This window comes from Xenopus laevis, chromosome 2L, assembly GCF_017654675.1.
Source record: "Xenopus laevis strain J_2021 chromosome 2L, Xenopus_laevis_v10.1, whole genome shotgun sequence".
Taxonomy (NCBI): Eukaryota; Metazoa; Chordata; class Amphibia; order Anura; family Pipidae; genus Xenopus; species Xenopus laevis.
The window spans coordinates 66886816-66903148 of record NC_054373.1 but is presented as its reverse complement, the minus strand read 5'-3'; the positions used below and the strand labels follow the sequence as shown (position 1 = coordinate 66903148).

The window sequence follows — 16333 nt, the reverse complement described above, 5'->3', positions numbered from 1 at the left end:
CCAAACCTCTTTACTTAATTTTTCAGGATTCATTGAGACCTGGCATAGTGCCGAGAGACTGGCAAATTGCTAATGTGGTGCCTCTATTCAAAAAAGGATCCCGTTCTCAGCCTCAAAACTATAGGCCAGTTAGTCTGACATCAGTGGTAGGAAAGCTTTTCGAAGGGTTAATAAAGGATAAGATAATGGACTTCATAGCAAATCATAATACTATGAGTTTGTGCCAGCATGGTTTTATGCGTAATAGATCTTGCCAGACTAACTTAATTTCTTTTTATGAGAAGGTAAGTTGAGACCTTGATTCTGGGATGGCAGTGGATGTGATTTACTTAGACTTTGCTAAAGCATTTGCTACAGTGCCACACAAAAGGTTACTGGTTAAATTAAGGAATGTTGGCCTGGAACATAGTATTTGTACCTGGACAGAGAACTGGCTAAAAGATAGACTACAAAGAGTGGTGGTAAATGGAACATTTTCTAATTGGACCGGTGTTGTTAGTGGAATACCGCAGGGCTCTGTACTAGGTCCCTTGCTTTTCAACTTGTTTATTAATGACCTGGAGGTGGGCATTGAAAGTACTATTTCTATTTTTGCAGATGATACTAAATTGTTCAGAACTATAGGTTCCATGCAGGTTGCTGCCACTTTGCAGAGTGATTTGTCTAAGTTGGAAAACTGGGCAGCAAACTGGAAAATGAGGTTCAATGTTGATAAATGCAAGGTTATGCACTTTGGCAAAAATAATATAAATGCAAGTTATACAGTAAATGGCAGTGTGTTGGGAATTTCCTTAAATGAGAAGGATCTAGGGGTTTTTGTAGATAACAAGTTGTCTAATTCTGGGCAGTGTCATTCTGTGGCTACTAAAGCAAATAAAGTTCTGTCTTGCATAAAAAAGGGCATTAACTTAAGGGATGAAAACATAATTATGCCTCTTTATAGGTCCCTGGTAAGGCCTCATCTGGAGTATGCAGTGCAGTTTTGGACTCCAGTCCTTAAGAGGGATATAAATGAGCTGGAGAAAGTGCAGAGACGTGCAACTAAATTGGTTGGAGGGATGGAGGACTTAAATTATGAGGGTAGACTGTCAAGGTTGGGGTTGTTTTCTCTGGAAAAAAGGCAAGTTGACATGATTACACTTTACAAGTACATTAAAGGACATTATAGACAAATAGCAGGGGACCTTTTTACCCATAAAGTGGATCACCGTACCAGAGGCCATCCCTTTAGACTAGAAGAAAAGAACTTTCATTTGAAGCAACGTAGGGGGTTCTTCACAGTCAGGACAGTGAGGTTGTGGAATGTACTGCCGGGTGATGTTGTGATGGCTGATTCAGTTAATGCCTTTAAGAATGGCTTGGATGATTTTTTGGGCAGACATAATATCAAAGGCTATTGTGATACTAAGCTCTATAGTTAGTATAGGTATGGGTATATAGAATTTAATTAAAAGTAGAGAGGGGTGTGTGTATGGATGCTGGGTTTTCATTTGGAGTGGTTGAACTTAATGGACTTTGTCTTTTTTCAACCCAATTTAACTATGTAACTATGTAACTATCGAATTCCATTTTTTTCAGCAAATTTGGCAATCCTGCGGTCAAATAAAAAACGTTGCGATTCGAAGGATTTCAGCGATTGATCGAACGATTTTTATTCGATGTGTAAAGACTTATAAAATGGTTGTAGAAGGTCCCCATAGGCTAACATAGCACTTCGGAAGGTTTAACTTGGCGAAGTCAAAGTTTTTTTTAAAGAGACAGTACTTTGATTATCGAATGGTTGAATATTCAAACGATTTTTACTTAGAATCGAAGTCGAAGTAAATTCGAAGTCGTAGTATCCTATTCGATGGGCGAAGTATCTAAAAAATTACTTCAAATTTGAATTTTTTTACTTCAAAAATTCCCTCAAATTCACTTTGACCCTTGATAAATCTGCCCCCTAAGGAGTCCTCCAGCTTTAAGTTAAAGTCATGCACCCACTGCATTGCAAATTACTTATGTATACTATGTATATGGGGGAATATTTATCAAAAAGTGAAGTTAGAGATCACCACAGTCCGCTAGAGTGAAATACCGCCTCTCTCTTTTCATTTCTATGGGATTTTTAAAGGCGTATTCATCAAAGGGTAAACTTTCACTTTTACCCTTTGATAAATACGACTTTAAAAATCCCATCGAAATGAATGGAGAGAGGTGGTATTTCACTCTAGCGGACTGTAGTTATCTCTTACTTCACTCTTTGGTAAATATACCCCATGGAGTCATCCATTAGTCATAATGAAAGAATGAACAATAATGAAAGAAAATAAGAATCTAAACATAAACAACATTCCAATATACAGCAATTAAACAGTTTTGGTTGTTTAAAGTAGTTGTAGTTGAAAATATTATTTGCTTGTCCTCTTGTGCACTGCTCGTTTGACTCATGAAACACAGTAGCAGACGCTTATTCTTCTGCAGCCAACACTCCAATTCAACACTGCCTTACATACTTCACAGGCTTCCACTACAGGATTTCAAGAGTCGAAATTCACAGTTCAGATACTGTAAATATTGCTTTCAGTAGCAATTACATTTACAAATATCAAATGTTTAAATGAATGTACTTTTGTATGGAGTTTTAAAAGAAAAATTAACAGGACTCAATGCATGCACAAATAATTGTAGAGAAGGTAATTTAGTATGAACTTCTATGTGTGAATGGACACCTTAACACAACTTTGTTTATTTTTACCACCTGCTTTTAGGGTAGAGGCCGACAGGGGGATTCGTCACCCATGATTATTTATGTGCGACTGAAAGATCTCCTGAAAATGTGTCTCCATTGGAAATAACTGAAGTCTTTGGCGGTAAAACGAACATATCGCAAAGTCACCAAAGTTTCCTCCAGAGGCATCTTCAGGTGATTTTGCAATATGTTGGTTCTACTGCTGACGATTTCAGTACTTTACAATGGAGACATATTTTTGGGAGATTTGTTGCATAAATAATCACAGGAAACAAATCTACCCATTGGCCTCTGCCCTTAGGAAGAGATTTGGATAATGCAAGTATTTGAATTTCTGGTGATTAGATAACATAAGGGTATTAATGTAATAAACCCTTAAATGCATAGCACATTGTTTGTATCATTATTCACTCTACACCCACTGTTAGCCTGTTAGAGTACCAAGTATATTTTGTTGTAGTCTAAAGGGCTAAAGGATAGGCGTTCATAATTCTTAGTTTTTATTAGACTCCTGTTGAAAACAAGGTGATGGCAATAAAAGTGTTATAATTGTGAAAATGCAAAGATCTTATTCATTGCAGGTTTATTTTAGGAAAAAGAGTTTTCTTTTCCTTCAGCAGATTTCCTTTAATGAACCTGTAGCCACTTCCTGTTCTTCTGTCTCAGCTATATATAATCTGAAGCAGAAAGCTTGTAGACGTTTTGCAGAAGTGAGAACAGAGGGACTTGTTTATCAAAAGTCGGGTGGGAGGGGGTTCATGTCCTGAAGAGCTTGCAATCTGCCAATGACTTTATTTGCAGAATGGGGCCTATGTCAGATCATCCTATCATAGATCATGTATACAAGACATTGATAAGAGATGCAGCAGATGCAGCCCTCCCACACTTCCCCTCACTCTGCTTGCTTCGGAGCCAGCCCCTACTTCTTTCTGCATCTTGCACAGCTAGCTCTCGGCCTGGCCAACTCCATTCTACCTAATGTACAGTCAGATATCATAACAATCTCTGTCTTTCTAATGAGAACCTCACTTGTGGTAGCCTGATGCAAAGACAATGTTTATGATATGATTTCATGTACAGCTTCTTAATTTCATTCCACATCCAGGCACATACAGGTTGCCTTTGTTTTTTTCCCAGAGCCTTTCCACATTTACACTCCACATTCTCTTTAAACTTCAGGTCAGCACTGTCACCATGAACAAGGTGAAGAATTTTAAGCGTCGATTCTCCCTCTCTGTCCCACGGCCAGAAACTATTGAGGAAATGACAGAGCAATATAATCATCTGAATAGCCGGTGTGGTGGAGGTAAGTGCTTAAAGGTTAAGTATGTTAAGGTTTGTTACTAAAAGACAACAAATCAGTCTTTGCTATCATGTCTCTTTGGAAGAGATCATGAATACATTGATATTTACATGTATACATTACAATAATTGCACATTTCTTTCATTTTAATTTTGTTGACTTTTAAATATATTTATTATTGTAAAAATGTCAGCCTGCATGTGCATGGGAAACAAAGGTAGCAGTGTTGTTTGTAGTATATTGTAGGCTTATATAAACTACAATTGGATCCATTTATGCACACCTACATGTTAAGCACGATAATGTTTTGGTTTGTGTCCAGGATAATTTTTAAGATTTCCAAGGCATGCAAACAAACTATTTTTTTTTGTTATGCATCTAAATATAATCCAGAATTTTCCATCCAAAGATGCTAACCCTACAGACCCTCTCTTCTAGGTTTATGGCCTGGGGGTGATTTGCTGACATTCCTATGTAGCTAAAAGAGGTGTCAGCAATGGAATTGAACTTGTAGTGGTGAGATTAACCCCCTCAGCCGTTCCTTCTCCCTCCCTTTTATATGGAAATTTGGAAACCGTAATCCACAAACACTGAGCCAAATACTAAAATCATTGTCACTTTTTGCCATATATGAAAATAGTGTATTACAGAGTAACTGTCCTTTCTTTTCAGATTGGATTAGTTGAGGTGAAAGAACTCTGCAGCAAAACTATAACATGCTGTCAGTATTCAATAACCACTCTTTTCTCATCGTAGAGGTTTCTCTTATTTCATCTAATTTGCCAAATGAATTAAAAAAGTATAAATCGCTATCCACAAAAAGTATATACAGGGAGGGACAAGGCAAAATTAACAAAACTGGGGAGCTCCAGCAGGCAAGGACTGGCAATCTGTTTACCAGAACCCTTTTTATGCCAGTCTGGCTTGAGCTCCAGTGACAGGTTTGCAGGACATTAGTCTTTGCTTTTATTGGACCGGTACAGTAAACTCTATTGTTTTGCCAATAAATCAGAATGAATTTGTACAGCTGGTCCAGACACTGGCTGTTCGATTGATTTTAGGTTTTTTTTAGCCAAAAACTCGATCAATTCGAATTTTCGGGATATTAACCCAGAATTCACTGATTCTAGGTTTTTACATTCGAGTTTTTTTCTAAAATTAGAAACCATTAAAGGAACACTTCAGTGTAAATATAAAAACTGTGCAAATAGAGGCCCTGTACAAAATAAAAAATGTTCTAATATAGTTAGCCAAAAATAATAATGTATAAAGGTTGGAGTGACTGGATGTCTAACAGAACAGTACTTCCTGCTTTGCAACTCTCTTAGTTTCCACTGATTGGTTACAAGGCTTTAACCAATCAGTAACTTGAAAGGGGGGCACATGGGTCATAACTGTTTGCTTTTGAATCTGAGCTGAATGCTAAGGATCAATTGCAACCTCACTGAACAGTTATGTTCGATGTGGCCCCCCCCCTTAAAGGAGAAGGAAACCCTGTAGAAAAATACCCGTTACCCCCACCCCAAGTAGAACCCCTCCTCCCCCCAGTCTAACTGCCCCCCAGGGAAATGCCCCATATTTTATAATTACCCCTCGTCTCAGATTCTGGCAGTGGACTTCACGCATCCATATTCCGGGTCCTCTGTAAGCTGACTGGGAGATCGGTATGTCGGCGCAGTCAGCTTACCGAGGACCTGGAAGATGGATGCTGTGAATTCCGCTGCCTGTCCCTGACCTGCCTGACAGCTGGGAGAAAATGACTATTGACTGCTGACTATTCACTGCTCTTTTCTAAACAGAGCAACATCAAAATACATTGGATATTGTCTTCTGAAACGTTCTCCTGGTGTGGTTGGAAAGAACTGACCAACAGATGACGCTGTTGTTTACATTTCATTGTATTAGCCATGTAAAAATTGCTAATATCTATATAATATAAAATAAAATGTACTTTAAATTGCTAAAAGCAAGAGCAGAAGAGCACCGTGAGTACATTCATTTGTTTTGAATATTTAAATTACCTTTTTAGCAATCAATAAAAGACAATAAAACGTAACCTTCGTAGTTGATCTGTTTTTCATTGTTAGAGTCAATGACCCCAGGTAGCCAGATAGCATTTTCAGTTGTACAACAGGAACATTATTGATTAAATATACTATGCAAACGAATTAATGGAGACCATTAAAAAATTGCATGCACTAGGACCATAGTGTAAAGCTGACCATTTTCTTTAAATATAGCCCCAGTTAGTTATATTTCTGCTAAACATTAACATGTTTTAAATGTTTAAAAAAGACCTGCCATAAATATATTCAAATTTGCAAATGCATGTTGTTTCTGAGTCTTACTCCCACAGTCGTCACATTTCTCGCTGGTTTAAAACCACAATATTGACACATTGATTTCTCACATTTTGTTGTTGATTAAATGGAAAATTTTTATGCTCAGGGTAAGGGTAATTAGGTCTTAAGAAGTTTAACTACATATTTAGACAGATATATATAACATCAAAATTAGCCGGCACTCGCTTTACAAAAAAAGTGCCTGGGTGCAGTCATAAAAAAATCGAAGTGCCTGGGTGCAGTCATAAAATATAGAATAATCGAACAACAATTTCCACACTCTCAGGTCGTAAAAAGTGAAAAGGTTATATGTATATATTTCCATCTTATATAACTATTTATTGTACAACACTATGGAATATGTTGGTGCTTTTTGAATATGTATTAATAATGATAATATCTGTATGGGATATTCTTCAGATTGCACCTTATTTAACACTTTATTAAGCTTTCATAATATGAGTGGGTCTTTCTGCTGTATTGGTTCTTTGAAAAGGATTTTGAACACTCGCCCCTAGTCATTATAGAGTAATAAACAACTCTTTACAACAGTAGCGCAATAAATAGGGTTTCTTTTGGAAATGCATTCTTCGTAATATTTTAATAAAAAATAGCTTTTTGTTATATTTACACCGAACAAGGACACTATCTCACCTCATTGGTTGTTTATAGCATAGAGATGGAGAAGTTAATCACTATTAATTACTATTCCAGTCAAATTTGTGGACATGCTTTTATCAGATATGCTAAGCTATATATTTTTAACTAAATGCTGCTAATCAGATGTGGAGAAGATCTTTCTATTGAGCAACTAATGCCTTATAAAAATGAGAATTTCACTTGCATATTCATATTGTATATTCCATTTTTTTTAGTCCAGATGGGCAGTAATACCCCTCCCAGACAAGGAGGTAGCATCTATAACATAGCCAATCAAAATTAATCATAACCTATAAGACCTACCTGACCACCTGACTACCAAACACTATTATACATTTCCCAAAGCATTTGCCAAAGCAGTAAGCAATATTAATTACTTGGGATGGCAACTTACATGTCGGGACTAAAAGAAATGGAGTTTATGATATGAAGATAAATGAGATTCTCATTTTCTTCTGTGTCCCTTCCATGTCATTGGCACACAAGGAGATTTAGTCACCTGCGATAAATCTTTGCTACCGTGGGTGACTAATCTCCCCGAAATGCCTTCCCACCTGCAATAATGTGAATTGCCTGTGGGATGGCATAATAAAACCATTGCTTCGGTTTTCCAAAGTTGCCTCACGAGGAATAATGCCCCAAGACACGATAAGCGACAAATTTGAACTGCTAAATTACCAAAACAAGCACATAGTAACATAGTTAGGTAAAAAAAGACACACGTCCATCAAGTTTAACCTTTTAACTCTATTTTAACCTGCCTAGCTGCAGGTTAAAATAGAGGAAGGCAAAAAAAACCATTGGAAGCCTCTCCAATTTGCCTCAGAAGGGGAAAAATTCCTTCCTAACTATTCCCTGGATCAACTTGTACTGTGAGCTATCTTCCATAATCTTGCATTCAACCTGCGGGTCTCATCGGTATCAGGCCCGCACATCACTAATAGGTACCAATTGGGGAGACTTACTGTAAATAATAAGTGTGTGTATGTTGAGATGAAAGGAGCCATGTAAGCTCATATGGTATCACAATCACAGTTGCAGTCATGCAAACATGGTCACAACATGGTCACAATCATTGAGGAATGGAAACCAGCACCCAAGGAACCCTCTTGCATAGCTGGAGCTCAGAGCAGGAAATGGAGGAAATAACATCCCTAAACTGTCTGAAGTCTACTATTGGGCAAGGGATCTGTTAACCAATAGGAGAGCTGAATGGTACATTATAATCTGTTGGTATAGGCTACTTCTGGAATTTAGGTTTGCAGGCTAGTGATATATCTTGGATCTCTTCTCCGGGACATTTAAAGGACCTTCACCACCAAAAAATTTTTCCACCACCAGAGATGCAGGTTAACAGAGGCCTGCATCCCATACACCACTATCTGGAGTGCAGGCCTCTGTTCGCCTGCATCTCTGGTGGTGGAAAAATGTTTTGGTGGTGAGGGTCCTTTAAATGCCCCAGGCGGCAGCAACCTCAGAATTGCCGCTGAGGACAACAGCAGATATCAAAACTGATGCCAACCTTCCTCCATTCCTACGTGTGCCTATCTCTGCATGTTTTACCTTCTTCTTGACGTGATCAGGAGTGTCCTCGTGTCCCCGCCAGCCCAGTCTGACCCTGGTAACATCTAGTTTATTTAAACATAAGTTCTAAACATATATGTTACATGGATTTGGGCCAGTTTTTACATGTAGATGGATGGTGCCAGGCATTATAATTAGGTGGTGGCAAGTGTTAGATAAATACGGATTATCTGACAGGCTAGCTGGTTAAAAGGAAGGTACAGAATTATAGTGAAAGAGGTAGGAGGATTTAACGGAGAACTAAACCCTAAAAATGAATATGGTATGCCATTTTTTACACCAGCCTAAAGTTTCAGCTTCTCAATATGATCCAGGACTTCAAACTTGTCACAGGGGGTCACCATCTTCGAAAGTGTCTAAGACACTCCAATGCTCAGTGTGCTCTGAGCAGCTGTTGAGAAGCTACAGTAAGCTTAGGGGTTGTCGCACATTATCAAGCAGAAAATGAGTTTGCCTGTAATATAAGCAGATGCTACAGGGCTGATTATTAAATTCTGGTGCTATTTGTACTGGTTTCTACACTGCCATGTAGTAATTATCTATATTAAGTACTAATCCGCCTTATATTGTGACATGTTGGGGCCCATTTACTTGAGTGAAGGAATAGAAGAAAAAATACTTTGAATTTCGAATGGTCGAATATGGCTACTTCGACCTTCGAATGCGACTTTGAATCGAACGAATTGAACTAAAAATCATTCGACCATTCGATAGTCGAAGTACTGTCTCTTTAAAAAAAACTTCGACCCCCTACTTCACCACCTAAAAACTACCGAGGCCAATGTTAGCCTATGGGGAAGGTCCCCATAGGCTTCCTAACAATTTTCTGATCGAAGGAAAATCCTTAGATCGATGGATTAAAATCCTTTGAATCATTCGATTGGAAGGATTTAATCGTTCGATTAACCCTCGATATTCGACCCTAAGTAAATCTGCCCCTAACTGTATAGTCTATGAGTACTGTATATTGTGAGTTGGTCCATAAGCTCAGTAACTGATAGCAGTACAGAGCATATGCAGTAAATCAGCAGAAAAGAAGATGGGGAGCTACTGGGGCATCATTGGAGACACAGATCTTCCCTGCTAAAGAGTTGTGGTTGCCTTGGGCTGGTATAAAGGCCCAAAACATAATGTACGACATTTCTAGCCTACTTCTTAGTTAAGCTTTAGTTCTTCTTTAAGTAGTGGACATGGACCTAAAGAGAAAATATACCTCTCTTTTTGACATGAGGTAAACCTTATGCTGGGCGTATGTTGAACAAGTGCATATATACACTTTGAACTTTCAGAAGAATAATGAAAATGGGGGTACGAAAGTGACATGAATGCTTATAGAAGAAATTTTTATGAGCAGCAACATGACATAAAGAAGTATAAGTATGTGGCCTGTTATCCAGAATGCTCGGGGACCTGCGGTTTTCCGAATAACGGATCTTTCTGTAATTTGGCTCTTCATACCTTAAGTTTACTACAAAATCATAACCAAACAGGCTGGTTTTGTTTCACGTAAGGATTAACTATATCTTAGTTGGGATCAAGTACAAGCTACTGTTTTATTAATACAGAGAAAAAGCAAATAATTTTTGAACATTTGGATTATTAAATTATAACGGAGTCTATGGGAGACGACTTTTTTGTAATTTGGAGCTTTCTGGATAATGAGTTTCTGGATAACGGATCCCATACCTGTATAAGTATGGGATCCCTTACTTATACAGGTATGGGATATCCAGAAAGCTAGGAATTACATATAGTTAATTTTAAGCAAATCATTCTTATTTTTCAAATGATTTCCATTTTCTCTCTAATAATAAAACAGTACCTTTTACTTGATCATAACTAAACTGCATAAATCCATATTTTCATTCTTTGCAAAAAGAAACTGAAGTCATATCTTTGTAAATCCCTGAAACTCTATTTTTAAAGCAAAGGACCTGCAATACTTATGCAGAGATCATTTAACCTTTATATGAAAGACTCATTACATTTATAAGACTGCAAGTCTGAAAAGACATTTGACAGATTTATGAACTATGGTATGCCAATCTGTTGAATCACTGTGAGCGTCTGAGAAATTGTCCTAGTACCTGAAATTGGATTGCCTTAAATAAATGCTCTAGCTTTTACCCGTTATAGAATATTATTTAAACATAGTTCAGGTAAAGAATCTATTGTCTGAAGCCTATTATCCAAAAGGCTCCAAATCACACTAATTATATTTTCCACAGAGGCAGTTTTAAGCAAACAATTATTATTATTTTTTTTAATGATTTCCATTTTCTTTGTAATATTAAAAACAGTACCCTGTGCTTGATTATAACTAAGCTAGTATAAACCAAGTTGGAGGCAAAACAAATCTTGTAGAGTTTTTAATGGTTGCATTTTTTAAGGTGAACTTTCCTTGACCTTTGTGATTCAAATTACCCATTATCCACAGTGTCTGGGAATTCCAGGACCACCAAGTCTGTCCTTAGCTCCAACTCCAGCATCTCCTAACGCAAACACTCCCTCACATATTAGTTCCTTCTTGCAGAAATGATCACGAGGCAGGGGAACGCCAGCACCCCCTGTTCAAAGGGGGGGAGCAGGACAGTTCTGCGGGGACTGTGGGGCCCAAGTCCAAGTCTCATGCATTCAAAATAATAGGTCCCATACCTCTACTTACGGCACATAATGGCAACTAATAGAGAATATGATGCTTGCATTATCTATCTGTACACTCTCAGCTTTCACTCCAGTATATACCACATGATCAAAGGTATCTTGACACCCCTTCTAATAAGTGGAGTTAAGTATGTACCTGCTTTGCACACTGTACAGTGGTGATTTTGGCAATTATTTTAGGCAGACTTTCTCCAAGTTGTTCTGGTTACTTGTATGATGCTGTGCACCACAAATTAAATCTGCCCCTTAGTGTCTTTTATCACATAACCCCTTTGGACTTTTAATGTAGCAAAGTGGAGCAAGGCTATATATGTTTGACAGCCCAGGCCAGGAAGGACTGTGCAAAGTGGAGAAAGCAGGCAGGAAGAAGTATGTGGTAGACTAGACCATGCAGGATGGAGCGTTGATGTAATTAAGACCGAAGATCTGAGTGATGTATTAAGAAAGCAAAATGACAAAGTGCGGGGATGGAGGAGATTTAAGAGCAGGCAAAGAGCAAGGTGCACAATTTAAAACTTGCCCAGAACAAACAGTGATAGTATAAACCACAAACATACAATCACTCCTCAATGGATCCCTTAGAATCAATGGGCCCTAGACAAATGCCCCTTTGCCCATTTAATAAAGTGGTCCTTATTGTGGCACTTCCTTTACATTACAAAGACGGGTTCTAAGAGAAAAGTGGTAATGATGGGGCATCATGTAAGTAATATGCCATCTTTGCAGGGGCACTTCGCCAATGAGGTGAGTTGAGGCTGTCGCCTCAGGCGGCAGCGCCCCACTGGGCACCAGGGGCAGCAAAAATGCCGCTCCTGGTACTTTAAGAGCAGAAATTCTGCTCTTCTAGTGCAGAGAGTGCAGTTAGACTCTCTGCGCTAGTGTACTGGCCCTCTCTGCTGCCCTCATGGACCCTCCTGGACCCCTCAGGCGCAAAAAGGTAAGCGCACGGGTGAGGGGGGGTGCGGCAGCAACTGCTGCTGCCTCAGGCGACGGAGGGGCCAGGATTACCCCTGCATCTTTGTCACAATTCATTGCAGATATTGATGAGTGATTTTTGTTCACCATGCATAGATTCTGCATTTTTCCATCGGCTGATTTTTTTCTGCTAAACTGCTACAAAAATTCACTGCAAAAAAAACATATTTGGAGTGAAAAAAAATGCTCATTGACTTTAATGCATTTGGAGTGAGAAAAACTAAGAAGTGCACCTTTACAATATGTATTACCACAATGGAGCACAAGTTTGGAGTACAAGTGTGATTGTATATATATATAGCAAGCTCACATACTCCAGCCTGTAGAAACGCCCATATGAAAAATCTCATAATTTTCCCATGGTAAAGTTCACATATGTCACATGCTATTTTCTTGTGGGTCCTGAGTCACTGAGCTAACCTAGTAATTAAGAATTAGTATATGAAACAGGCACGTTTCCATTGTCAACAGGTCAGATGATAAGGTTGATAACTTTGTACCCTTGCATTGAGTTAAACTAGGAAATCTGTCTTGGGCTAGTTCTCTTGTAATATTACATAGCTGTTTATTAGGGACCTTTAAAAGTGTCCTTGCAGCAGCAGGATTTAGAAGTTCTGTTTAAGTTTAAAGTACAGAACATGTGTGGTTATTCTTAAAATAGCTATTAAACCTGGCCATACACCAGCAGATCTGACCATTTGTTGAGGTGACCAAATGAGTGGCTCCTTACCCATTATGGGACACCCTTCAAACTAGATATTTGGCAATTTCTCAGCCAAATGTCAGTTGGGTGGCTTTTCGGTTTGCCCAAAATACAGGCCAATAAGGGCAGTCAGCTATAAGTTGCCAGCCCATGTGTAGCCGTAATAGGGACTTGCATCTTGGACTTGCTGAAGTTGAGCACACATAAGTTGTGCCGACAAGTCCGACTGTTAAGTTTCAGAAAGATTTTTTAAACATATCAAAAAAACCCAAAGGCAGTGGTATCAATATATATGGTGATGTGTGTATCCACATTACATTGCTCTTCTATGGAGTTAGAAAACATTGAGGAACTGCTTTGTCTTGCTTAAAATTATTTGGCAGCTCTACAGGTTGGTGCTAAATGTTTTTTTTACTAAAACATTTTAAAACCACTGACAAAAAGGGAATGAATTACAGATATTGATTTATTCATTGATGCTATGGGTCACCAGGTACTTCACACTAACAAAAGTTCAGACATGGTTAAAATACCCTGCCAGATGAACCCAGTGTATATGTAGACACGTAATGAACTATACATTCAAGTATATAGCTCTGTATACCAGATTTTAATGCATTTGTAGTGAGAAAAAATATCCATTGACAATGCATTTGGAGTAAGGAAAAACTTGAGAAAAAAAAAACACCCATTGGCTATAATATATTTTGCTACAAAAAAGTCAGCGCAACGAAAATGCGTTTTGCAAATTTTCCACATTTTGCTAATTTTTGAGCACTTTTGTAATTTTTTTGGTGAAGCAATAACAGGGCATATTCTATCACCACTATGTCTGATAGCTTTTTTGCATGCTTTATTAGCTTCCTCGTACAGGTATGGGACCACTTATCCAGAATGCTTCTATCAAACCATAAAGATTTTGCTTTGAGACAATATTCTGCTTACAAGGGGAATATACTGACTTCTATATTAATTAAGCAGCATTTTAAAAAGCATTCAAATTTTTTTTTGTTTATAACCTGATGAAATGTCTTTCCTTTTTGATATATTGCAGAGATGCCCTTATGTACTGCCAACATTTGCATGTCTAAAATTTTGTGTTTTAGCTACACCTAGTTAGAGTTATGATCACTATTCCCTTAATACTCACCTACGCAAATTGTTTATTAGTTATTACCAGATCCAAAAAAGAATCTTTCCTAGTTGATTCCTGAACTACCTGTTTACAAACCTGCTAGTTTTTTTGACTTGTCAACCCATTAGTCAATGTCTAAATAATCGAATTCACCAGTACTAAAAACTTGATCTACTGTAGTTGTAAAGCCTCTTACATTTGATATAGTAGATGGGCTTTATTCTCCTCACTTATATTGGGCAGTTTATACCATACACCAGTGCTGTCCAACTTCTGTGGTACAGAGGGCTGGAATTTTTCTGGCCTATGTGGTGGAGGGCAGACAATGGAAGCCAGTGTTGCCCCCTCCCTGTTTTTAAAGCAAACCCACTTTAAATCACACCCATGTTGCCACAAGAACTTTTAAGACCATGTGCACATTAATGGTGCTAGTACACCAAAAAAACAAATGTTTGCTGCTCACTGCAGGGATATCACTCATCACTCACATGTGAAACAAGTTTATGTCATATTATGACATACCCTCAAATCTATGTGCTTCATTCTCCCCTGTGGATAGTACAGCAACTCCCAGCACATGATTAAACACCTTGGGACCCCTAACAAGTATTTCCAAATTCTTACAAACCCCCACCAGACTTGCATCCCACAGACAGAGCATGGCACACACAGACAGAGTAGGGCAGGCAGAGTATAGCACACAAAGTGAGGATAGGGCAGGCAGAATAGGGCACACACAGTGAGTATTGGGCAGGCAGTGTATGGCACACAGTGAGCATAGGGCAGACAGAGTAGGGCACATGCAGTGAGCATTGGGCAGGAAGAGTAGGGCACACACAGGAAGCATAAGAAAGGCAGAGTAGGGCACACACAGGGAACATAGGGCAAGCAGAGTATGGCACACACAGGAGTCAATAGGGCAGGCAGAGTATATTGCACATGGCTAGCATAGGGCAGACAGAGTATGGCACACACAATGAGCATAGGGCAGGCAGAGTGCGGCACACGCAGTGAGCATTGGGCAGGCAGAGTAGGGCACACACGGAGCATATGGCAGGCAGAATAGGGCACACACAGGGAGCATAGGACAGGCAGAGTAGGGCACACACAGGTAGCATAGGGCAGGCAGAGTAGGGCACACACAGGGAGCATAGGACAAGCAGAGAAGGGCACACACAGGTAGCATAGGGCAGGCAGAGTAGTGCACACGAATGTGAGCATTGGGCAGGCAGAGTATGGCACACAAAGGGAGCATATGGCAGGCAGAGTAGGGAACACACAGGGAGCATAAGACAGGCAGAGTAGGGCACACGCATGGTGAAGCACTCTGACGTATTCGCGCATGCGTGGCGAAGCGCTCTGACTTAAGCGTGCATGCGCTGTGATGCTTTTTGGTACATACATTCTCCTAGAGGAGCGCTCTGACGTATGCGCGATTGCGCAGTGATGCTTTTTTGCGCATACATTCTCCTAGAGGAGCATGGTCCTGTCTAGGGGTAGACAGAAGAGGTAGCTGCCCAGCGCCCCCCAATTGTTGCACCCTAGGCAACTGCCTCTACTGCCTACCCTTAGTTCTGGCCGTGCATAGGGCAGGCAGAGTGTGATACACACAGGTAGCATAGGGCAGCCAGAGTATGGCACACAATGACCATAGGGCAGGCAGAGTGAGGCACACAGAGGGAGCATAGGGCATGCAGAGTATGGTACACACAAAGAGCATAGGGCAGGCTGAATGTGGCACACACAGGTGGCATAGGGCAGGCAGAGTGTGACACACACAGGTAGCATAGGGCAGGCAGAGTATGGCACACACAATGACCATAGGGCAGGCAGAGTGAGGCACACAGAGGGAGCATAGGGCAGGCAGAGTATGGTACACACAAAGAGCATAGGGCAGGCTGAATGTGGCACACACAGGTGGCATAGGGCAGGCAGAGTGTGGCACACATAGGGAGTATAGGGCAGGCAGAGTATGGCACACACAGGGAGCATAGGGCAGGCAGAGTATGGCACACACAGGTAGCATAGGGCAGGCAGAGTATCACACACAATGAGCATAGGACAGGCAGAGTATGGCACACACAGGGAGCATAGGGCAGGCAGAGGATGCCACGCACAATGAGCATAGAGCAGGCAGAGTGTGACACACACAGGTAGCATAGGGCAGGTAGAGTATGGCCCACACAATGAGCATAGGGCAGACAGAGTGAGGCACACAGAGGGAGCATAGGGCAGG

At 39.9% G+C, this 16333-nt stretch overlaps 1 protein-coding gene across 3 annotated transcripts in view; it reads left to right on the top strand.

Moving 5' to 3' along the window:
- The window catches only part of cdk18.L (cyclin-dependent kinase 18 L homeolog), a 145924-nt gene that overhangs the window by 52250 nt on the left and 77341 nt on the right, over positions 1–16333 (top strand). For all 3 annotated transcript variants that reach the window (XR_005965365.1, XM_018246503.2, XM_041581983.1), the window contains exon 2: positions 3911–4037. Coding sequence is in view for 2 of the 3 variants with exons in the window: in XM_018246503.2 (XP_018101992.1) it covers positions 3911–4037 (127 nt within the window). In the remaining variant the exon portion in view is untranslated. The remainder of the gene's footprint in view (positions 1–3910; positions 4038–16333) is intronic.